Source organism: Indicator indicator, chromosome 30, assembly GCF_027791375.1.
Source record: "Indicator indicator isolate 239-I01 chromosome 30, UM_Iind_1.1, whole genome shotgun sequence".
In the NCBI taxonomy this organism is placed as follows: Eukaryota; Metazoa; Chordata; class Aves; order Piciformes; family Indicatoridae; genus Indicator; species Indicator indicator.
In genome coordinates, this window is record NC_072039.1 from 3,017,843 (window position 1) to 3,041,752 (window position 23,910).

Below are 23,910 nucleotides of genomic sequence, written 5' to 3' on the forward strand. Positions count from 1 at the left end.
GACATGTCTGCCTCTCCCTTTATGGTGTGCTTGCAGAAAAGGTGAAGGTTTGTGTTCCTAGCTCGGCTCCAACTTTATATGGCTCTATTTAATCACATAAACAAATGCAAATCCTTTCATTTCTGTTTTTCTTTAATTCAGCTGAAATCCCAGCAATACAAAATAAGCCAACACTCCCCTACCTTGTTCTTAGCCCAGACATTGCCACGTGAGGGTCTCTAAATGCACAAGAAGTTAGGGGAAAAAAAAAAAAAAAGAACCTATTCTAACCTGACTTGAAATAAAATTACCTCAATGAGAAGTTTTGATATCAAATTATACTGGTATCAAATTACCTCAAAGTAAAGAAGCACTCCAATGTGTAAAGGAAGGCAGATTTGAAGATTGTATGTTTCTCAGCATTCTGACAACAGGCCCAGGGAGAAAAAAATATCCTTTTAAACATATGGTGAAGCCTTTGCTTTGTTGAAGTCAAATGGCAAAACCCCCACTGACTTCAATGGAGCCACGGTTGGTAACCAGGTAGCTCTTTCCCATTGCTCATACACAAAGCTTGCACTGCCTCTCCAGTTGATTCATCAGAGTTGGTATTAAATAACAAAGTCCTTGACTTATCTTATTAGTCCTGAGGAATATGTGGTGTGGATCAGCAAAAAAACTTTTAGGATGAAGTATAATCTAAGTTGCCTGTTTTCAGGTCTTGAAGGTTCCGTGGCAGTAAACAATAATGAACAGATGAGGGAAGCAGCCAGACCTACAAAAGAAAAAAGTATTTTAAAAGTACTGTACTTAGGGGAAAGGTTTGCCTTTGTACATAAAGAGCTCTATTCATTAAAAGGAGTTTTTACAAATGTGGTTATTTCAAATAGTCAAAAAGTGTGAAATACACTTAAAATGGCTAACATTTGTGGGGTTTCTTTCTACAGGTTAAATATCTGCCACGCTAATAAAGTTCTCCTCACACCTTTTCCTAACTTATAGTCTTCGGCCTCATTCTGCAAGATGTTTTGAATTGAGGGAGCTCAGCACTTTGCTGGAGTGGACCATTTGCTATTCAAGTCCCAGCTCTGTAAAGATTAATGGACTTTAAAGGGATCCAGAAGAAATCATCTAGATCTGCATGTGCCACAGTGTCCTGCAGCAAGCCCATGAAGAACATACATGAGTGAGCTCCATGGGTCCTCACACCCTACCCTGAGGATCCCACTAGAGGACAGAGCACTGTGAGGAGGAGCTGTTACACTGAGTAGCTCAGCAGGCACAATAAAGGTGAAATGAGAATGGAGACCAAGCCACACGAATCAGAAACATTAAGCAACCTCAAACCTTCTTCCTTACAGCCTCCAACAGAGCAAATTTTAAAGCACAAAGCTACTTTGAAATCTGCGTAGGTGCTCAGACCTCACAGTACCCCAGAATCCCTGTACCTCCCAGGTACAGATGGATCTGAGGTCACAGATTGAGGGGCCCCAGTAACAGGCACAAGTAACAGCCAACAGAGTCTGCTGTTTAATGGTAATGTGCTTGTCCCTGCAGGAGGGCTTCCCACATTCACAATCCGTTTTCTGAAGCTCCCCCTCCCACTCCTGATTTTCAAGTGTACCTGGCACTTCTGCTGTGTAAAGCCCACATCACCAGCTTGCACGTGACAAAACCATCCCTGCTTCATGTTCCATGAAACACACCCCTGCTGATGTAGGTCAGTGTTTCTGGCCAGCCCCTAGTAACCCAGCAGTACCACTGATTTACATGAGCTCATTCAGGGGTTTCACAGTGATGAAAATCTTTACACAGCTGATTTCCCTGGGTTTGATCCCTCCTGCTGCTTGAAGAAAGCAGCAAATGGCTTTCAGATGAAACAAATCATTTAAAATCAGGTTATTCCTAAGTACCCACTTTCCTAGCCTTTGTCCTTTCAGTTTTCAGCTGCCTGTCATGTCCAGAAATGGAGATATCTGTGTATAACAAATGTATTTAAACCCCTGCACTTATTTCCCTTCGCTTATGGAACTCTGGTATCACAATCTGTTGCTTCACACATCAGTGAGACACTAGAAACATAACAGGATGGCTCCAAGATGGTTCAGGTATAGACAAAGTCATTTAGGAAATCATGACTTTAGATACAAAAAAATTAAAGCTGCATCTGTGTTTGCTATAGCAGAAACTCCTCAAAATTTTGTAACACACTTTGTTTAATGTAGAAAGAAAATTACCAGCCTGTTACTTAGTTCACATGAACAGACCCCAGAAATCATCATGGTATTTTACAGATAGAGAGGTATAAACCCACAAGGTTAGTCCTTCCTTAAGGTACAGATTTTCTTTGCTTGATCTAAGAGTAGAGATGGAGAATTTCATCACAGCACACCTCCTTGACACTAACAAATTAATAAAATCCAATTTATTGCAGCATACTTATGGCAGGAGAAACTAATGGACGGCAGAGCCATGTGTTTCTTCAGCACAATCATGCTTGTTTACAAAAAAATAAGGCACTGGGTACTACCAGAGTTTCCCCTGATGTCCTGTTCCTCATGTTGTGGGATAGGACAGCGATGGCAACAAACCTCCAATGCTGCTCTCCAGCTAAACCTGTGCTCAAGCTTGCTTCACACCATGGAAGCACAACTTTCCTCCCTCCAGTGGTCAGGAGGCAATGTGTCCTTCAGAGTCCCTGCAGCCTGCTGAGATTTGTCCAAGCCATATATCCTTTTCCAAAGAAAAGGCAGTGAAAATGTTCTATACATTTAACCACTGTCAGATGTTCTTTGAGCAGAATATTAATTTGTCCCCTGAGCACATAAACTTTTTGTTGTAATATGCCACCATCCCCTCAAGTCCTTTGATTCTCTCTTGTCAATCTTGCCCCCAGACCATAAGTGCTAGCATTTGTGTCCAGCCTGAGGTGTTTGAAACATGGGCAGGTTCAAGTGGGAGCAGTTACAACAGCTTTTTCTAAAAGCTGAAAATGTTCAACCCCACTATGCTGGCCACTGAAATGGCTTCCTTCTTACCCAGCTCATGCAGTGGTTTTGCAATACTCACAAAGCCACAGCTAAACAGACTGAAATAGTAGCAGTAATCCTTGAAATAACCCAGAAGCTTTCACCTGGCTGCCATTGTCTGGAGAGCTGGTCAGGATAGTCCTGACTCCATTTTCCTTTTGTCTGTAAAAACCATTCCTTGGCCACCTGAGTACTCCTAATTAATTACTTCTGCTTGCAATGATTCACTTGTCTTTGGATTTGCTTTTAGGATGATGACTTTCAAAGTATTGCAGACCATTTGTAAATACGTCAGTTCTTGGTCAAATGTTTTACTTTGTACCAAGATATCATCTAGAAATAATTTGAACCAGGCATGCTGAACCATACCTTCTCCCCATCCCCTAAAACACAGCAGGTGCTGAGTCAAAAGACAGCTTTTAAAATTGCAGTAGGTCTTGTCCTGCTCTGCAAGCTGCTCCCTCCCCCTTTTCCTGTTACTTGGCTCTGCAGAATCTGCTCAGGCCACCATTTGACTTTAATCAGAACTAGGAGTGAGGTCCAAAAATTGTTGAAAGCTCACTTATCCCATCCCAGTTCATTTCCTTGATGCCCAGTAGCACTCCTTACCACTTTGCTTTTGCTAACTAGCGAGGTGCGGTGTGATGGGTTGGTTTCCCTCAGAATCAGTCTGTGGTAGACCACTGTGTGTAGGCTGAATATTTATTGGATCCAGAGAACTGACTTTTCACTGGAAAAAAAACGTTAGGGAATCTAAACAGTGCATGGAAACAGTGACTGTGGCCCAGCAGTGGTATCTTTATCCCAGCTAACAGAAGTGCCATCAGCAATGGTGACTCTGAGCTCAGCAGAGCTCGCAAGCTCAGGGTAGCCTGGCGGTACTTAGTGGACCTTTCTGACATGTATTGATCTCTGAGCTGTTGTATTTTTAAAGTTACAGTTCCCTGTGCTGGCTGAGTTAAAGATAGAGCAAGTTCATCTACCTACAGCATCACACAATCATAGAATCATAGAATTGTTTCGGTTGGAAAAGACCTCTAAGATCATCAAGTCCAACCATCAACCTAAGACCATCATGGCCATTAAACCATGTCCCAAAGTGCCACACCCACAGGTTTCTTGAACAGCTCCAAGGACAGTGACTCCATGCTGAATCTCTGCATTTAAATGAACCTAGAATTTAAATTTCTTAGTGCAGGAGAAAATGAACCTCTCCTTCAGAGGTAGCAGCTAAGATTTCTGCAAGGGCTTGGCTCTTCAAATGTGATTCGCGTCACTCTACCTTTACTTGGGTAAAAAGATCCTGCACCAAGCAGCTGCTGTACCAGTCCAGTGCTGTGCTAGGAAAACCTGCTCACTGCAAAGCAGTTACTGCAAAAGCTGTGCTCCACCTGAGCCACATAAAGAAAGAAAATTTCTGGAGCTTTAATTTGTAAGACAATACTTCCAGCATGTATTACTCTGTTAGTAGGTATAAGGAAATCCAAATCCTTCCAGGGCTTATCCATCATTTCAGTTACACTTGCTCAGAAGGGGATGGATTTTCAAAATCAATTTTCCCACCTTTCCATGCTTCCTGCTTGCCAGCAGTCACTCTGCCTGCTTGAGAGCAATTTATTCTTTTGCAGTCCACCTCGTCCAATAACTTCAGCCTGAGAAAGGGTACTTTAATCCGTTCATTTCACAGATCCTAATAGACATCCAAAAAGTAAACTGACCAAATCTAGAGAAAAGCTATAAGCTTTGTTCTCATTTTTTCAGAGCTCAGCACTTTCAGCTTCGTGTCTTCACATTTCCTGAATTCATTGAAGAGGTTTCCCTAGACCTTTCTGAGGTACTCTCCTAGCCAACCTCAGAGAGGGTTTTATGGCAAATTTTTTCATGTCTAATATTTAACTGAGCTACTTCCTTTAATTTTTCCACAGCTGCCAGTTTCCTTTGTTTTACAAACCAAGATTATCACTTTTCCTAATTGTGCAGCAAGGCCAGGGATCAGATTAGGATCACCCCTTTTCATCATTCTTTTTATAAACACTACTTGGGTTACAGGATTTGGCTGCTAGGAGCTCCAGTTTCTGTCCACCTTTGCCAGTCGTTCACTGGGGCTGTGATTTGAACAGGCCACATGCTCCTCCTGAAGCTCAGAGCTAAAGGGTTTGATATTTTTTTGAGCTGACCTGACATATCCTATCTGAGGATCTGTACATTCCAAATTACTAGTATTTTTTTAATCCTAATTTCTCACCTCACAGAAATCACTGACTGACAATCGTTTTGTTCCACTACAGACTTCAAATGTGACCCAAGAGTCTTTGATTTCACTCCAAAATTGATATTTTTAGCTTATTTCTTCATTTATGCTAGCAAATTCCAGGCTGGCCAAAAGTTTGCTGCTTTCTGCTATCTTCTGGTAAACTTTCTGGGTGATGGCAGTCAGACTGCTGGATGAGACAGTGATGATGTGAATTCAGCCCTGGAGGTCTGTATCCAGCCTTCCTGTCTGGCCTGAGAACTTTGTAGATGTCCCTAGATCTTTCTTTCTTATCACGTATCCCAGTCCATCCAAAAAGGGCTTCCAGGCATTGCAGATTCTTGTGGAAATTACATCTGGCCACCTTTGATTTCTGCAAGTCTTGCAGAGAACAAGGTACTTGAGAACAAAAGGGGGGAAAAAAGCAGCAAGTTCTCAGATAAAACCATTGTCTGGATGTTTTGAATCAATATTGTGTTAGAAGTCAAATGGCTGTATGCCAAGACTCAACTCAAGGTGTATTTTTATGGTAAAGCTATAAACCCACAAAATAAGTGGTTTATAATGGAAATTCTGACACACTTTTAATACTAAGAGCAGAAATACACTGGTTGTGGCAAGGAAGGATTTGACAGCTGAGGTACTTGCCTGTCAGCTGTGCTGCCCCAACAAGCCCATTGTGGTGGTGGGATTCCTCCTTTACCTCATCTTGTTTCAGCCACATGGTTTTGGGGCAGATGTGTCCAGCCATATTCTGCAGATCCTTCTGGAGCCTTTCAAAAAGTTTCCCAGCAACAACTGGGATTGCCAGAGTGCTGGAGTCTGCAGTGTTCTGATGCTTATTGCACTGTCTTGGCTCCAGGAAGAGAGCAGCTTTCATCAGCTGAAAGATGGGAGGTTTTCCCTGAGGCTGTTCCTCTTGAGCGGCACTTCCCACAGCATGAGGAGGTTGGGAAGAACTGGGGGACTAAGCACACAGGTCTGCTTTCAACTGGAAACTCAACCAAAGATTATCTTTGGAAATTTGGTGGTACCAGAGCTATGGATCAGCCCATGTACAGCAGGATAAAGGAACAACCTTGATACGGTTTAGGACGCTCTATCAGGTTCCACAGGCGTAAAGATTATCAACATGCTGTGAATGAGAGAAAAGAAAATCCTGGCAATCACAGAATTGTTAGTGTTGGAAGGGACCTCGAGGATCATCTAGTTCCAACCCCCCTGCCATGCACAGGGACACCTCACACTAGAGCAGGTTGCTCACAGCCACATCCAGCCTGGCCTTAAAAACCTTCAGGGATGAGGCTTCTACCACCTCCCTGGGCAACCTGTTCCAGTGTCTGACCACCCTCATGATGAATAATGATAAAGGAATGAAAAATACAGGCATAAAGATTATCAATGTGCTGTGAATGAGAGAATAATAAGAAAATCTTGGCAATAATGATAAAGGACTAAAAAATGATTTCATGAGGCTGAACTGTCATATAAATAAATACTCTAGCTAACACAGCATGTTGTAACTCTAATTTGAAAGAACAAAAGGGACAGGTTTATTTGCACATGAAACTTCCAAATGGTCAGCTACATTAGCAGCCTCCCTTCAGCATATCATTTACAACATATTTATATCTCAATGGAAAGTTGGAGGGTGGACTATGAAAAAGCAGAGCCATTTTTCACTGAAATACTCAAGATGACAACGTTACAAACAACGCTGGTTCTACAACTGATCTCTCTGTAGGGCATGTCTTAAACCCGAGGTTTCTAAATATAGTTAGGGGGATTATGAATACTTTTCCCATCCCAAGTTCTTCACAAAAACCAAGAAAGAAATGAACTAATCTTTGATTGTCAGAGTAGAAGCTGAGACACGCATCCACACACTTGGACCCACATCTTGAACTTATTTCATACTTCACACATGAATGGGAGAGAAAAGACTGATTCAAAGTGAATGAAATCTAAACAGCTGACAAATAAACACAGGATGATGGATTAAATTTACCAAGTAGCATGCAAGCCTTCCATGCTGTACGATTAACTTTTGCTACTCTTAATGCACAGATTAACTGCAACAGCAAATAACGACGCAGAAAGCTTTTTCTCTTAAATAAAATGGAGAGGAAATGAAGACCAAATTGCACATTATTTGAAAATAATCTATCTGGAGATGAAATAAAACATTTGTGACTATGAACCAGGATTCATATCTTTACTTCCAACATCTTCAATTAACACCCCTAGGAAATTTAACACAATTAAATTAATGTTCCTGAAGGATTTGTTGGATGGAGAGAAGCAGAGCCTGGGGCATACTAAAAGGCTGCAGTCTTTCAGAGAGTCTAACAGTTTAAAGACGTATGCAAGCTTTACTTGCATCTTGAGGATGTCATTCATAAATTTCCATTAGCTCTGTTTGGTAGATTCTAAGGGCATTTATAGAAAGCCTAGAAATTAAATCAAAGCTTAAAAAAAAAATCCCAAAAAACACAAAGGCATTGTTTTGTTTCAAATCACAAGCAGGCTGCTTGTCTCAGAGTTGAAAACCTCTGTGGTTCTCCACAGAACTTCCTGGGAAAACAAAATGCTGCCAAAAAGATTTAAGACAGGACTGAAACGCTACTGACCAAAGCAAAAAAGTTGAACACAAGACAAGAATCAGATGGAAGCTGATGGAAAAAAACAGTATAGGAATGAACCTTAACAAAGATACATCTTGATAGATCAATAATTAAGTAATTAAAAGTTAATTCAGCAGAAAGTTGATGCTTAAATGAACTTGAGCTTTCCATGCTGGACACATTAGCAGTTAGCCAAAACTGCCTGCAGCCTGCCTGACAGACAAGGAACACCTTGGTGGTTATGTCTCTAGTGTTTTTCTTTGGAAATACAACTGGTATGCGAGATTTAAATGCCCTGGCTTCAGCTTGGATTAGGAGATGAATTATAAGGTAATACACACATCCCCCATACAGCTCTCCCCCCCTTCATTAGTAATGGCTTCAACATTTTAAAATGAGGTACAAAGCATGTTGCTGCTTTGCTTAGTCACCATACCTCTAAAGTCTTAAAAGAAACAGAGGATCCTGCCTTCAGCCCATATTTTTTTCTGAACAAATGGCACCTAGCATACTTCATGCCATTTACCTCAGCAAGCTTTTTGGGTGCTCAGTGTGTGGTTAGAAATTAATGTTCATTTTGAAAACACAAAATCAGGTCTGGTGCAGCCAGATAAGCTGAAGGGAAGTACGGATGTGTCTGGGGAAAGAGTCTTTGGCATTTCTCTTTTTGTGAAGATCAGGCTTTTTTTCCTTAGTCTCACATGGTTTTTTGTTGGTTACTTAATTTTAAAACACAAATTAAAATCTTCGTTATTTGAACGCTACTGAAATGGAGCCTCCACCGTGGGTACATGCTCAGGTCTTCTCCAGTTCTGCCTTGCAAATGAGGGAAAGGAAGGAGATTGACAGCACCTCCTGTGGCTCCCCAGACCAGCCCTGCAAATCTACAACAGCCACAGTGCTTTCTTTGGAGCAGCCTTCCTCCTTTTATTAGCTCCTAGCTGCTTTTCTAGGTAAGAAAATCAACGGAAAACTGGATTTTAAAAAATATTTTTTTTGGTGTAAAGCAAAGATAGCCCAGGAAAAGTACTTCAGGCAGAAATCTCATGACTGAAAAATTAGCCTGGCAAGATTTTAAAACTGAGTTAAGGGGGTTCTTGGTTTTACTTTTTTTTGGAGGTAATAGAAACTAACAAACCCTTTTTTTGGTACAATGATGCTCAGGACCTTTGAGGGTCTAAATATTTCCTTCTGATACGACACAAGTCAAAAGGTTTTTCACAAATAGTATTAACTTATAATACTAGATTTAAAGAAGGACACACAACTTTCACCACTGAGATGTAAAAGGTTTAACAACTCAGTCCCCTGCAGTCCAAGCAGCAAAAGAGCTGGAATAGTTCTGCGATGCCATGGGAGCAGGATGTGGAAAGTTGGAAGGTCATTGGAAAAAAAAAAAATGCACCATTCAAACTCTGTTTTGTTCTGTTTTGAAATCATTAGGGGAAAACTGGGGGATGCAAGCCATGAGTATGAATGCAAGTCCAAGCAGGGGGAGGTGCAGCTGTTATGGGAGGATTGGAGGTCTGCTTTGTTGGGTGTTCCCCAAAGTGGCCACCCTACAGCACTATGCAGACCCCACTTACCTGGGCACTGCATGGAGGCTGAGAACAGATCCAGGGAATGCATCACACAGAGTCAGTCTGGATGGAGCAGAAGGAATCCTGAAATTGCTCAGACAAAGATAAATCTGTTTCTTAGGCCCTGTCTAGACTATGAAAAGATGGGTTCTGCCCCTCACTGCCAGGGGTGGGGAGGATGTGGTCAGCTGGGTACATTTGATCATGTATATGGTTGGGCTACACGAAACCAAAATCACTTTGCAAAACCAGTGTTTGCTCAAAGTGTTACACTAAGCCTAGCAGTAGCCTTGCTGGGCAGACAATGTCAACCTGCCAAATGTGAAAAACGAGGTTTTGTTAAACTACTTGTTATTAGCTGCTCAAACCTTGACTGCAGCTGAATGAAGAAACCCCAACGTTCCCACGAAGAACACATGGCTAAACCAAAATACGGGAGGTCCTTTCCTCAGAGAAGATGACAAGCTTAGGAATAATTGTGAAAATAAATACTTGAAAACTTGGCTGTCTTTCTTCACCTACAGAAAATGGAACAGTCAAATCCATAAGCCAAAGTTTCTGACTAACTTTCACAAAGCATTTCTCCTTTAAAACGCTTCTGAAGCATACTTTGATCTTTGTGTATGAAATACTTTGTCTTTTGCAGTAAGCCTTAGTCGATGTCCAGTCTCAAAGTATAATTTGTGGCTTTAATATTTACTATGTTATTTTGAGGAAACACAAAAAAACACATACTTCATTCCGTACTGTTTATGTCTGGTTTGAAATCGCAGATGTTACAAATTGAAGTTAAGAGCTTTGAATTTTTCACATCTTTTGGAATTTTAAATGGTGCCTATGGGACAAAATTTCTTCCTTCACAAGGCTCCTTTCCCTGCCTGGTGTCCAGTTGGTTTCAGGATGATTTGATTTCTACCTGACATTAGAAATCAGAAATTGGCTAAAAGTAAATTCTGGATCGTATTAAGGATTATTTGGTTTGCCAAGGGATATTATCCTCTAAGTCTATATAGTATAAACCACTATAGTAAAGAGATATTTATCTATGAGTTATTTCCATACAAAAAGAAACTGATTGAGAAACACAGCCCATAGCTTTCTTCTGTCAGTGGAACACCACTGAACCACATCTGTAGAGCTGTCTGAAAAGATGGAGCCTGGGTGAAGGCTGGGATACATGGTGGGAGAGAGAACTTGAAGCATAGATCAATGGAAAATGAAGAGCATGGAGGCTCATCTCTGACTGTCGTGAACAATTTAAACTCAGATCGATACAAACAGAAGTTTATACTGACAGAAATCTAACACATACCTTTTAAAATGTAATAGTATGAATAATAATACAAAATAATTATAAAAATAAAATATTATATTAAATATAATACTAGTAACAAAATAATAATAATAATAATAATAATACAACGAATAAAAGAAAATAGGATTGGCTTAATCCAATCAACTCTTTAATGGGATTACCTACAACATTTTCATATTTTCCTGTCTTATTTGTGACTTAATTTTTTATTTTGCTTTTTTTTAGTAAGATGGGATCAACTGTACTACCTTTAGTTCCCTTAGGAATACCATCTCTACTATTTTGATAGCTTAACCCGTGCAGTATTCCGTGCAAACAAGGAAGACTGGACAAGAAGATATCAGTCTCTTTTTTTTTTGGAATGACTCTACTGCATCCCCTCCTTAGATAAGATCCCTCCTTTGCTGTGTGCTCCTTAGATAAGAAAATAAATTCTTCCCTTAAGTACAAACTAGTGTTTTACTTGTAATAGCATTGATCTGATTCCGTTTTTAAACAGAAATAAATGCAGAAGACAACATCTTCAGAACCCAGAAAGGAAAAACAAGGTGCCTGTTGTCAGCAAATAATGGGCTTTCCCAAGAGCTGAGTTTTCCCAAGAGGCACCAACAGAACTGAAAATAGGTGGCAAAGATAAATTAATTAAATGCTTATAAAAAGGGACCATCTACTATCTCTGTTCCTTTCCAGCAGATGTCTCCATCTGGAATTTATTTGTAGGATGCTCATTCCTTCTCACAGGTTCAATGCTACCCATTTCACACCATTTAACTATTGAAAGCTCTTGAAATTCCGGAGCAGAGAAGCCAGAGCCCAGTGTATTTCACAGTGATGTAGCTAATGTGTCAGACTTGTAAAATAGCTCTTAGTGGTAGACCTCCATTTAGAGAAAGACGGAAACTAGCTTTAAATACTTAAGGCTTTAATATCTAGTCCATTACGCTGCAGCAAGGTCTTGTAAAGAGTCAATTATGGGATACTTCTGATTTGATCCACATGCAAGGGAAATCCGCTTCTTTGCCTTTAAACCTCTGTAGTAAGTGTCCTGTTTAAATAATTAGTGACACTTTTTCTTTGATCAAATTGATTCACATAGTTATTCTCTTATGTTAATTTAAAACTTAATCCATGTAAAATCCAAGACAGATCTTAAGCCATCACTCAGAGAGCTTTTAGAAAAAGGCACTCCCCTGAGATTGTCCAGAAAACATGACAGGTTAAAGACAGTAGTGAACCAAGGTGAAGTAAAATGCATTTCTTTTCTTTTCTTTTGGCCTTCCGAAAAGCTGTGAATCACCAACCAAGTCAGTACTAGTAGCATGGGTAAGCAGTGTGACAATTCGGAAATAATTGTGAGTGGAGACATGAAGCTAACAGCTACTCCAGAGCAAAACCTATTCTCCAGCATATTTAATGAGGAAGCCAAAATCTGAGTGTTTCCTGCCATTAAAAATGTGTTAATCATGGAAAATATTTTAAAATAAACTGCAGCTACTTTTACTTAAAGTCTTGCTTTCTGTTCAAAGTTTAGTTGCCCAGGTTACAGGGAAGTTACCAGCAACAGAATTGGAAGGGTTTTCAGGCCAGACAGAGCTAGTTAAGGTGCTCAGCCAGTAGGCTATGAAGAAGAAAAAACTCTCAACATTTACAATTTCATTTCATATCATTTCTTACCATTTACTCTGCTCTTGTGAGCCCCCACCTCGAATAGTGCATCCAATTCTGGTGTCCCCAGCATAAGAAGGATACAGAACTGTTGGAACGAGTCCAGAGGAGGGCCACAAAGATGATCCAAGGGCTGGAGCACCTCTGCTGTGAGGGTAGGCTGATGGACCTGGGGTTGTTCAGCCTGGAGAAGAGAAGACTCCAGAGGGGACCTTTCAGCTGCCTTCCAATACTTGAAGGGATCCTACAGGAAGGATGCAGAGGGACTTTTCTTAAGGGTGTCTAGCAACAGGACAAGGGGGAATGGTTTGAAGCTGAAGGAGAATAGGTTTAGACTGGATCTCAGGAAGAAGTCTTAGTTGAACATGAACTTATGATTTATGGCTGGCAGACTTATATTTTAATATTTTCTTATAATAATTAAAAAGTTATGCTCCTAGACAGCTGCATTGTCATTTAATGACAAATGAGGCACAAAAAACTGCTTTTCTAAAATACTGCTGTATGTTTTCTTCAAAAGGCTTGATGAGGGAGTGCTTAAACCTTCCAAATATTTTCCTAAAATATCACTGCAAGACTGCAAAAGAAATAATAGCAGATATTTCACAATAGTTACCAAAAGCAAGATGACCACTTTGTTTAACAGCAGGACAAAATCCACGAGTGAAATTGTTTTATCAAATGACTCATGGAATGCAATTGTTGCTAAATTTCCACTTGAGAGCATGAACAGCTGGGTCTTGAGGACCTCTGCTGTCCAAGCAGTGCACTGTACAGCAGCTTATTCAGAATATCATCTCTGCTCAGCAGTGAAGAACAGTTTGGCCTTATCTTTAGAAATGACTCTGGCTGTACAGCCACGCTGAAATGTAAAAACTTACTTCATTTAGTATCATGACCTCAGTTCTTTTGTAAAAAGGAGTCGTTCAGGTACCTATCATTTGGCATGGTGGCTATAGTCATGAAAATGTAAACAGCTTGCTTAAATTTCTACACTAACAATAGAATCTGGATATCTGCATATGTTTTTCTTTCACCGCTGCAAACAGAGTGGAGCAAAAACACTTGCAGATAACAACAGGGATACCAAAGCACCAAAGATATGCCAGATACAGCCTGGTGAGCTGCACACTGATAAATCAAACCGAGGATAAAATCTTCAGTGATCCTTCTGTACTGGAATAGCCTCCATCTTCCAGGACAGCAGCAAATCAAAACACATAATACCCAAAGCTGGAGACAACAGCAACAGCCCAGTGAGGCTGGCTCTCATACTGCAGAGAAATTAGAATGGTACAAGAACATTACCTGTGACCCAGCCAGATCAATCCACTGCTGGTTCAGTTTCACTGGCTACAAACACCAGTTTCTCTTATGTAGAAAGGAGAAATATCTGAGGTTGGACTACAAACACCAATAAGAAAAAGAATGTCCTGTTACTAAAGCAAGGAAGCACTTTCAGAGAGGATGAGAAAGGTAAGCATTTTATTTTGCCCTTTAGGCTTTGGGAAACCCACCCTTTATGTAACAGAGCCCTGGGCGCACAGAATTCGTACACAATCTCTGGGCTTCCATGAGCTGTCTTTCTATGAAAGCTGCTGGTGCATATTCTAATCTTGCTTAAGCCACTAATTGTCCTTCATTAAGAAACAGTTTTTATTGTTGAGGAAAAGATGGACATTTTGCCTCAGAACTCAGTGTTTGGCTTTTGAATACCCAGGCAGGCTGCACAAACAGAGAGTGCAGGCAGTGTTCTAACTCCACCCTCAGTGTCCTGCCCTTGACAAGTATTCTCCTTTTAGAGGTATTAAATCTTGGCAACATCCATTGCAGTTCCCACTTAAGCTGAAGTAAGTACATGTACAGAAGGGCTCTGTCAACATATCTGAGTGGAAAGATGTTTGGATTAACTAAGAAAACCTATTTCAAATCTCAGATAATAAAATGTCCTCCTAAATCCTAATTGCAACTTTCATCTTGTGTCTTAGGCCTTGCCACCAGCTGATGTGCCGATACAGATCAAGTGTTTAGTTTGATAAATGCGGCTTACGAGGGTCTTGGTATTGCTGACTGACAGAGTAGCTGAATAGGATCCAGGCTTCTAAAGGTGATTATCTGCCTAAAGAAGGAAGAAGATGAGCACAGGACAACCTTGTTTGTCATTTTGCGCACTTAATCAGACAAAGCTCATAATGCTAAGAGCTTCTCTACTCCTATCAAAAATAAAACAAAAGCAGCTTTCAAATAAATTACACTACCATTTTACAGACAGGGGGAAATCCATCAGCATGCCTTGAAGAATTATCTTTTAGATGCTATTTTCCAGCAAAAAGAACTTATAGCTGGAACACTAAATCATGTTCCCAGAGTCTTTTCCTCAGATTGCTGAGTCTGGAGTTTATTGCAGCCAGATCTCACTATCCAGCACAGAGAGAGCAGCATTCTTGTTAGAAACAATACATCCAGGTAGAAAGGCATTAGATAGATAACAAAATCTGTCCTCTTTGTTTCAAATGTTTTTCTAAAAGATAGAGAAGGAGAAGGTTATTTCAAGGAAGATAGCATACTGACAAGGCTAACTAACACCCCTTTTCTGTGTTAACACCGGCGCTTTAGCTTTGTTTCTGCACAAAAAAAAAAAAAAAAAGCATAAAGAGCAGAATATTTCCCACTTCTGGATTTCACTTGCAAAACACTCTGTTGAAAGAAGGTCACTGAGCAGTGCCCCATTGCATCTTACTTTCAGCTCTGTTCTATATGACAATGAAAACAATTTTCATGAGGTTCTCTTTAGTTTTGAAAGGGAAAATTTAAGAAGAGGAGGGAAAGAAGCGGCTTTAACTCTTTGTTTTGCTTTAGGGTTAACAGAACACCTACAGCTGTGTTACAAACTTCTTTTGTAAACTAATCTGAATATTTTGTTTGCAGTTCTTTAACCTAGAGCTTGCATTAAATTGGTTTAATGCTACTATAATTACAAACGGAGTATTAAAAGGAGACACAATCAAAATACATACAAATAAACAGCATTTGCAGTAGGGGATAATCTACCATTTAAATGACAAATAAACCAAAAACCCCAAACCTGAAGAAGCAGTGAAGTTGCCTAAGTAACATTGCTTTAATACTGGGATTTCAAAAAGAACGAATGGAGTCAAAATCTCCACTGAAACACATTCAATCCAGAAAAAGAATTCCACACTCAGAATTGCCAATACCTTGCTAGTCTCATTGTTACCATGATTTAAGAGCAAACGAATTCCTATTTCATAGAGAAAGGTCCTTGTCTTCCCTTGTAGATCACATACAGCAAATATTTTAAAAGCCAATATTCATTAAAAATTGTAAAGTAAAGGCAATTTTGGCCGGTGTTGACACTAGGAACTGCACTTTTAACTGCTGACTGGTATCAGAATAAGAGTTCTTCAGTTCACAGGTGCAAAACCTAACAATCATTGGCAGTATCATTTATTACTGTTAATTTCACAGCTGAAAGGTTTTGATTATCAACCCTGTCAATCCAAGCAATTTCCAGTGTCTTGCAATCACACCTAATTCTACATCTAAATCATTAGAAAGATAAAGTTGTTATGCTTGCAATGGTATTTGTCCTGCTTTGAATGTTACCGAACTGTTTTATCTAATCCTTAGGAAACGCCATAATGAGGCACATCTAATGGCTTCTACTAGTTAGGAAGGCAAACTAAAAGATTTAGCTCCTCAGTCTGTCTCTAAATCTTCTAAGTGAAAGATGATTTACAGTTAAGCTATGAAAAATGTGACCACTCTCAAGTCTGGAAAGTCTCAATCTGATTTCAGCAGACTTAAACCACCAGAAAAGATTGTGTCTCACTAACTATAGATTGGCTTACCTAGGGAATCAGCATCTGGTGTGAAACATTCATTAAGTTATAAAAGCTTTATAGACTTGTCTGAGCTTGTATTAGGAAAAAATGGTTAGATTTTGTACTGAAACCCCTGATCTGAAAGGTTAAGTTTATAGCTCCTGTGTTTGATAACTAAAATAATGTTTGGGTTTTTTTTTTCTGTCCCCCTTGCAAAACTGTTATAAAATCAAACAAAATATAAATCATTGCTGGGAAAAGACCCAGAATCATCTCAATACATTCAGACAAATATTTACAGATACTAAAAGAGAAAGTGGGGTGGTTCATGTTATGAGGAAGCTGGATGCTCATCTTTTGGAATTAGATGGTCTCCAAAGTGTCTGAAGAACAGAAAAGGGTAGCACTAACATTACAGAAACCATAAAACATTTGTAAAGACAAAACTATGTTTTGCTTAAACCTTAACATAAAGATTTAACAACTAATAGCTTCCCAGCAAGCAGATCAGGAGGTGAGAAGGGGAGAGGAACTTGTGCAATTCAATTAAAACAAAAATTTATCTGAACCCAGGTTTTGAAGGCTGATGCTTGCCTTTCCCTTGGCAGAGGCCCCTGCTCCATCACACCCTAATACAAGCTCCAGCACCGTACTAATTCATATGAGTCTCTACTCAGCACACACAGAGGCTGGATTTGCAGTACAGCTCTGCTCCCAGCACTACCCAGTTAAAACACCAACAGCTGCTCAGCATTAATAAAACTCAAGTCTCCAATAAACCAGTGGAAGCTGTTTTGTTGAAGTGAACTGAAATTTTCTTTTTATAATTAAACTCTGTGCAGTACAAAAACCCCAAAACCGAGCCCGCAGCCAACTCCAATGAGAAGTCCTGCCGGGACTGAGAAGCTGAATTTAACAGACAGTTACTATCTGCTTTATCATGTGGATCAATTCAGTTTTGCTGGTAGTAGAACCTCCTGCTGATGCAATGACAGCAGGAGCAAAACACTTGGCTTCCTATACAGAGGGGTTTGGAAAAACTTGAGAGAAAGCAGCCTCACAGAGGTAACCTCACTGGAGATGTTTGTCGTTGGTGCTGCGCTGCGAATCAGAATCACACACAGAGTGGTAGGGGTTGGAAGGGACCTCTGAAGATCATCTAGTTCAGTCTCCCTACTAGAGCATGATTACCTAGAGTAATTCACCCTGGAGAACCAGGGAACTCCCATCCTTTCCTATCAGATTTTAAATATCTGTGATAGTTGTTATTGCTGTGTTTAATTCCTTAAGAATTCACTGTTCTTCTTAAACAACAATTTTCTTTTTCTTTTCAGCTTCAGGCTTCCTCCCTCTCAGAAGATCTCACAGCTGATTTCTGTTCCCTCTTAGAGCTCATCCTCACTGGCCACAGAAAGGCAGGGATGCAGGTGCCTCTGCACTTGTCACTGGCATTTCTCATTTAACCAGGGAAGTCCTGCTAAATGACATGTGGGAACCTGGCACTCTAAAGCCAGGAGAGCTGGCTTCAGATATGAGCTGTTATGTAAAACAGCCTGGGGAATATGCAAACTACACCTCTGGAAGTAAATTTGGGTTTGATCCAATGATCCAAATTAGCATCAAAGAGAATTATTTCCTTGCAAAAATATTCTTCTGCCTTAAAATTAAAGTTCTGTACATTAAACAGGAATTTTATTACTAGTTTGATGGCCAGACAATAATCACCTAGGTATATAAGCAAGCCTGCTGTAGCTGACAGCACAGTGCAAAAGTTAAACCTCTGCTCCCTTCCTCCCCTGCCACAGAATAAAGGGAAAAGAAGTGGCTGGAAAGAAAAGCAGAATCTCAGAAAAGAAGCTTTTAAATGTTTTAGAATAGAGGTGAATGTATATCCAACATGTTTATTTGTAAAACCAGTAAATGCATTTGGAGCAGCCACAAGTTCAACCCACAGAAATGAAAATGAAAGAAAAGATTAAAGCATGCAAGCTTAGCACCATGGCTTAATGTGCCTGTTCCCCCTTTCTCCCATCAACATATTCCAACAGAAATCTGGGAAAGAAACTGTTTTCATGGCCTGTTCAAAGGGCTAAGCATTGTGCAGTGTTGAGTGGGTTTCAGTTTGAATAGCAGTATAAGCACACCTGCTGAAACATTATTCTTCAGTTAATGTTTACTTGGGGAATAAGAGTTTGAGTTTTGCAGTTTCTTGCTATGATAGCATTGAAAATGGAGCTTGAAAAGGTTATTTCAGTGGTACCTTTTCAACGCTCTTGCATTTGACTGTTGGTCTGTTCCCTGCTTTTGTCTGTTGTTCTGGGGTGCTTACCCAAAGTCTTTGTTGCTAGCAACTTGCCATTCATAAACTTGTGAAAAGTTTAGTGTAACTAGTGATCGCATGAAAGCAGCTTCCAACACACAGCCACTTTTGTGGCACTGGGCGTAGCCCAGAATAGGAAGCTCTTTGGTATAATGTATCTCTACTTTAGCACATTGCTACAACCTTTATCAGACACAAAAAAGCCCTCCCAATGCTCCAGGTATTATTAAGCCCAGTTATTATTTTTTGTTGAATGCTGTGCTGACAATAGCAGAGCAGTATGGTGTGTGACTAAGGCAGCTGAAAACGAACATCTGACAGAGCCCAGGAAAGCTGTGAATTGCTTACTTGTTCTAAAGAACACATTCAAAAGTTTGCTTTGAACTTCCCTATGTTGTGAAGGATGGCTGTGAAGAATATGAAGACGGGGAGAGAGAGCAAACACAATCCATTCTCTGACTTGCAGTTCCATTATCCTCAACTGCACTTCCCCACCCCCCTTTGCATTAGGAAGAACTACAGTGGTAAGAAGTTCCTTTAGAGGTAGTCATGAAAAGGATAGATTCACGGTCACCTTCTTATCACAGAATTGGAAATCTACCTACAGTACACATCAACAAGTAGTTTGGTATTTATTTTGTTAATATTTCTACAGTACTTCAAATTTCTAGGGGAAAAAAAAGTCCTCTGACAAATGGCAGACACTGTTACTGTTCTCAGAAACAACTCCAATGCAAAACAAAGGAAGGCTACCGTCAAATGATATGCACAGAAGATGCCTAGATGTTTGTTAGAGAGCCTTAATTCCTTCTCTCACCTAGGCTCTGATGATAAACACTATTCATACATGGTTCAGAAAGGGAATTCAGTTGTTGACCAGGCTGACAGCTCTAGGGAAAAAAATTCTGCTTAAACACAGAGCAATAGTAGTTACCATTTTGACAAGCTTGCGGGAAGCAGGGGATGGGAACAACACCACCAGTGTTCTGCTGCCACCTGCAGCTGAACCAAGAGTGCTTCTTCCTCCAGCAATGACCCAAGGCCAGTGCTTATATCTGACACTACACATAAATTTCAACAGATAAAATGATTTCTCCCACGTTTTAAGCCACAATTCTGTATGAGGTTTATTGCCTCGCATTACTAATGAGAAAACTGGAGAGAAATCTGAAAGGCTGATCCACATACTTGAGCAATTCATAACAGACTAGGAGGAGAACATACAATATTTGCAGAAAGAATATTTCAAACATATCTTTCTTTAATATTTTCAAAGTGTCTAGATTTCCAGTGTCCCTCTCTGTCTTTACAGTTATAGGAAATTTGACTCATTCAGCAGCTTTATTATCACTTTGCTAAAGGAACTGTGCAGTATGAATTAAGTTGCATTTTTATGCTGAACAAAACTGATTCACATGGTGAACAGACAGCAGACTCAAAACACCTGAGCTAAATACTCATCTCTGCAGCTAGGATGCTGTGTGACAACTGAAGAATCACATACATCCATCAACAGGTTGCCCAGGCATGCCCCACCCCAGAGGTGTTCAAGGCTAGGCTGGATAAAGCCTTGAGCAACCTCATGTAGTGGGAGGTGTCCCTGCCTTCCATCTAAGACTTCAGACACACAGGCAGAGAAATTAAATGAACAACCTCTAATTTTCCTATAATCTTTAAAAGAAACAAAGCTCTGAAACCTCCTGCAGCTTGGAATGCTCAGTTCTGAGTGGCCTAAATACTTATACAATGAAAGTCATATATATATATACACATCTCCATCTCCTGTTGCATATATGTATACAGAGAGAATCATAGAATTGTTTTGGTTGGAATGAGCTTTAAGATCACCGAGTCCAACCATCTAACTCTACCACATATGTATGTGTGTGCTTGTGTTACATACATCTACATAAGAAAAAAAGATATAAAGATGCACCCTAAAAATATGCAGAGCCAAGGTATATGAACAGCTAAAAAAAAGTAAGTAGGTCATATCTGGCATAACTTATCACACATTGCCTCAAGAAGATGTAAATGTCAAGGAAAAGAAAGAGATGTCAATATTAAATCAGAGGAGCAGACAAACTGGAAATAAAGCACATACCCCTTTGAAAAAATATTTTGTAACAATAGCATGTGTCTGAAAATTAGCATAGGAAATGTGCCCAGACATCAAATAATGTGACAGGTGGTATCAGTGCATGACAGACAAGCCATCTCATGGAGGCCCCAGAAAATGAGCAGGGGCTGCTTAACATTTCCTAGCCTGGGCATCCCATCTGACAGGCTGGAACAGTGACACTGCCACTCACTGCTGCTGTCTGGCTCCTTCCTTTCCAGAGCCAGAGCTCCACGGCCGCTTCTTCACTCTCCGGCCCACGTTACTATCTTATAAAATGTAGTCAGCCCCTAATGGCGTTACAATTTAATCACAGCAGAAAGAAGAGCGACTGTCATACTGACAGCCAGTGACGGGCATGGCCTGGATTTCTGCTGCCAAAGATTTGCATGTCAATCAATAAGAACCAATATGGCATGTGTTTACAATGATCAGAAGTCGTTTGATAGCAGTATCTTGGCAAAGCTTTGACAGAAATGAAATGAGATCCATGTTCTATATTTCCAAACATATGAACTACAATAGATTCCCACAGAGATCTCAGTAGCTGAGTTAATGCACATTAATGCTGAGATGGGCTTGGGAGCACATTGCTTTAACAACAAAACCATCAGGCAACCTTTGCTTATTAAATTCAACGAGGATGCCATGTCTCCCCCTGGCACTCTGTCCATAGCTGTTCCTATTGATTTTGCAGCTTTCCATCTTAGGAAATAATACATCTCCCCTACATGTGGATGTGTGTGAAACTCATCACCCCTGGTAATGTCATCAACCATGAATTATTACTGCACTACATCTAGGCTTCTTTCATAGTTTCTTTTGGCACTTCACGTGCTCACTTCCACTTTCTGTCTGAGGCATTGCAAGATCGTTAGCTGCATTTGGATTGCAACTGGAGAACACTCAGGCTGACAGAAGGATCTGAATGTTGGATTCCAGAGAGAAAAATAACTTATCAGGCAGATATCCTTATTGCTTTAAATATCTGGCATGGTGTTCACTGGGAAACCACTCTGGATGAGTGCCACAAAAACTCCCATGAACTCATGCTGGGTTTATTGCAAATTCTTGACAGGGAAAAAACACCCGTCTGGTAGTAATCATAGCTGGGCACAATACCATCCTGTAATGCAACTCTGCGCACCCAAAGAGTGATAAAAAGTGTCCTGACCCTTCTTATTCATGACTGAGGAGGCCACAAATTTACCCCAATGTACTGCCAGAGCAATAAAGCTTTTCTGTCCGTAAGTGAGTTTCATGCTCTTAATCCTGCCCGCACGCTGACGGATCACATCTGAGCATTCTTTTGTATTCTGAAACACAGAAAAATGCCCCAAGAGTGCAGAATGAGCGCACATCTCCTGCTTTGGGGTCATTTCTTCATGTTTCTTCACATAGAATCTCTTCTAATGAGTAACCTGCTACAACTGGTAAAGCCAGTTTTTCCAGATAAGCTCAGTATTAGCTGGATGTGACATCCAAGCACAGACAAGAGGTGTAAAGTGCACTCACATTATAAGGAGCCCTGCCTGGACCACTGGTTAGAAGATGGATAGCCGTCAGACTCCCCATGTCTCTCTGGGGATGGATCTAAAGATATGACCAAATCAGCTATGCAGCAGAACAGTAACATTCTGAACATCTTTCTGATGATAAAACAAGAAAAAATGTTAGAAGTGGCGGAAAGAGAGAAGGGGGAGGAAGGGGCTAGAAGAGGTTAAGGAGGGGGGAATGAAGGAAGGAAGTAGAGAGGAGAAGGAAGGATGAAGGAGGGATGAAGAGGGGATAAAAGGGAGAAGAAAGGTAAAGAAGGGGGGAAAGGGGAAGAAAGGTAAAGAAGAGGGGAAGATTAGGAGGAAGAGAGGGGGGAATGGGGGAAGAAAGGGAAGGAGGACAGAAGAAAGGGGGAAGAATGGAGGAAGAAAGGGGTGAGAAGGGGAGAAGAAGGGGAGGAGAGAGTCAATCTTGTCTTGCTTGTATCAGCTACTTGCATTTCCTGGACGGTCACTCACTGAAGCAATTGTTCATCATTTCCAAGTCTAAATGCTACGAGCCTAGACAAGTTTTGCCTTTTATATAAATAATTCCCTCACCCTTTTACAGCTTTAGTGCAATTCAGCAGTGACTCAGTTTATAAAGGAGAGATGCACAGCTCTAGTTTGGATAAGAATTATCTGTCTGTCCAGTAGCAGCAAGTTTTTCCTTCCTGCACAAAATGCTTTTTAACTTTAGTACACCGTTCTCTCATGGTGACCCTAATCAAATAACCTGATGAAAGTAAACATCTGCAATTCAGGAGTCATTTGATCACAGCCTTTCCTCTGCATTTGAACCAAGGGCTTCTTTTACAAGCTAACTGCCCTCTCCCAGGGTGGCATACGTGATTACCCGATTCCTGTTGGTACAACAGACATGCTTAAACCACCCATTGTGTGTCCCATCCGTAATTACATTTGTGGTTTTGTTCTGTACTGTCTCCTGCTCTCTGAGCTCATGCCTCTCCTAATCCTCTTTAAATGAATGACACACAGTTCTGAGGCCCAGAGATCTTGTTACCAACAATTACCAATTTCTGTCTTTTTACAACACTTAAGGAATCAAACATACAAAGAGGATATTAAAGATCCTTCAAATACATGAATCAATAAGTCACATTGGATTAAAAGAATTTATCAGCAACCCTTTAATAAATCTGGAAGCATTAAAACTAAGAAATATTACAGTGACCTCAGGTTAAGTACAATAAGGGAACAGAGATGATGAAATATGTTTAATGATTGTATTGAAATATGTGTGCAGAAGACATACAGGAGGCTGGAAATGCTGTGTTAGGTTGTCCTCTTCCCTCTTAATATTGTACCACACTATCATTATTTTCATTTGTTGGTCCACCTTGAATGTTCACACTAACTAAAGCAGAAAGTCTACTCCTTGTAACAGAAAGACTCATAAGAAATCTGAGGCACCTGCATCCCTGCAAGGTCTGGTTCTAAAGCATTTTGGCCACTTAACAAAAGGTATTCTCCTGCTACCAGCCCAAGCCAGATTTACTTATTAGCTTGGAGAAGAGAAAACTTAAGTGGAGGGCACAATAGCAGCTTGCCAGTACACACACACACAAAAGGTCTCCCAGATGACAGAATCAAGCTTCTTACTGATGTATGGCATGGGGCAAGAGGC

The 23,910-nt window shown here is 40.4% G+C and overlaps 1 protein-coding gene across 1 annotated transcript in view; it reads right to left on the bottom strand.

Moving 5' to 3' along the window:
* Positions 1-661: 661 nt before the first annotated feature.
* BRIP1 (BRCA1 interacting helicase 1) overlaps positions 662-23,910 on the bottom strand; it is a 105,262-nt gene continuing 82,013 nt past the window's right edge. The window contains exon 24 of the mRNA XM_054394355.1: positions 662-754. Coding sequence (XP_054250330.1) covers positions 662-754 — 93 coding nt within the window. The remainder of the gene's footprint in view (positions 755-23,910) is intronic.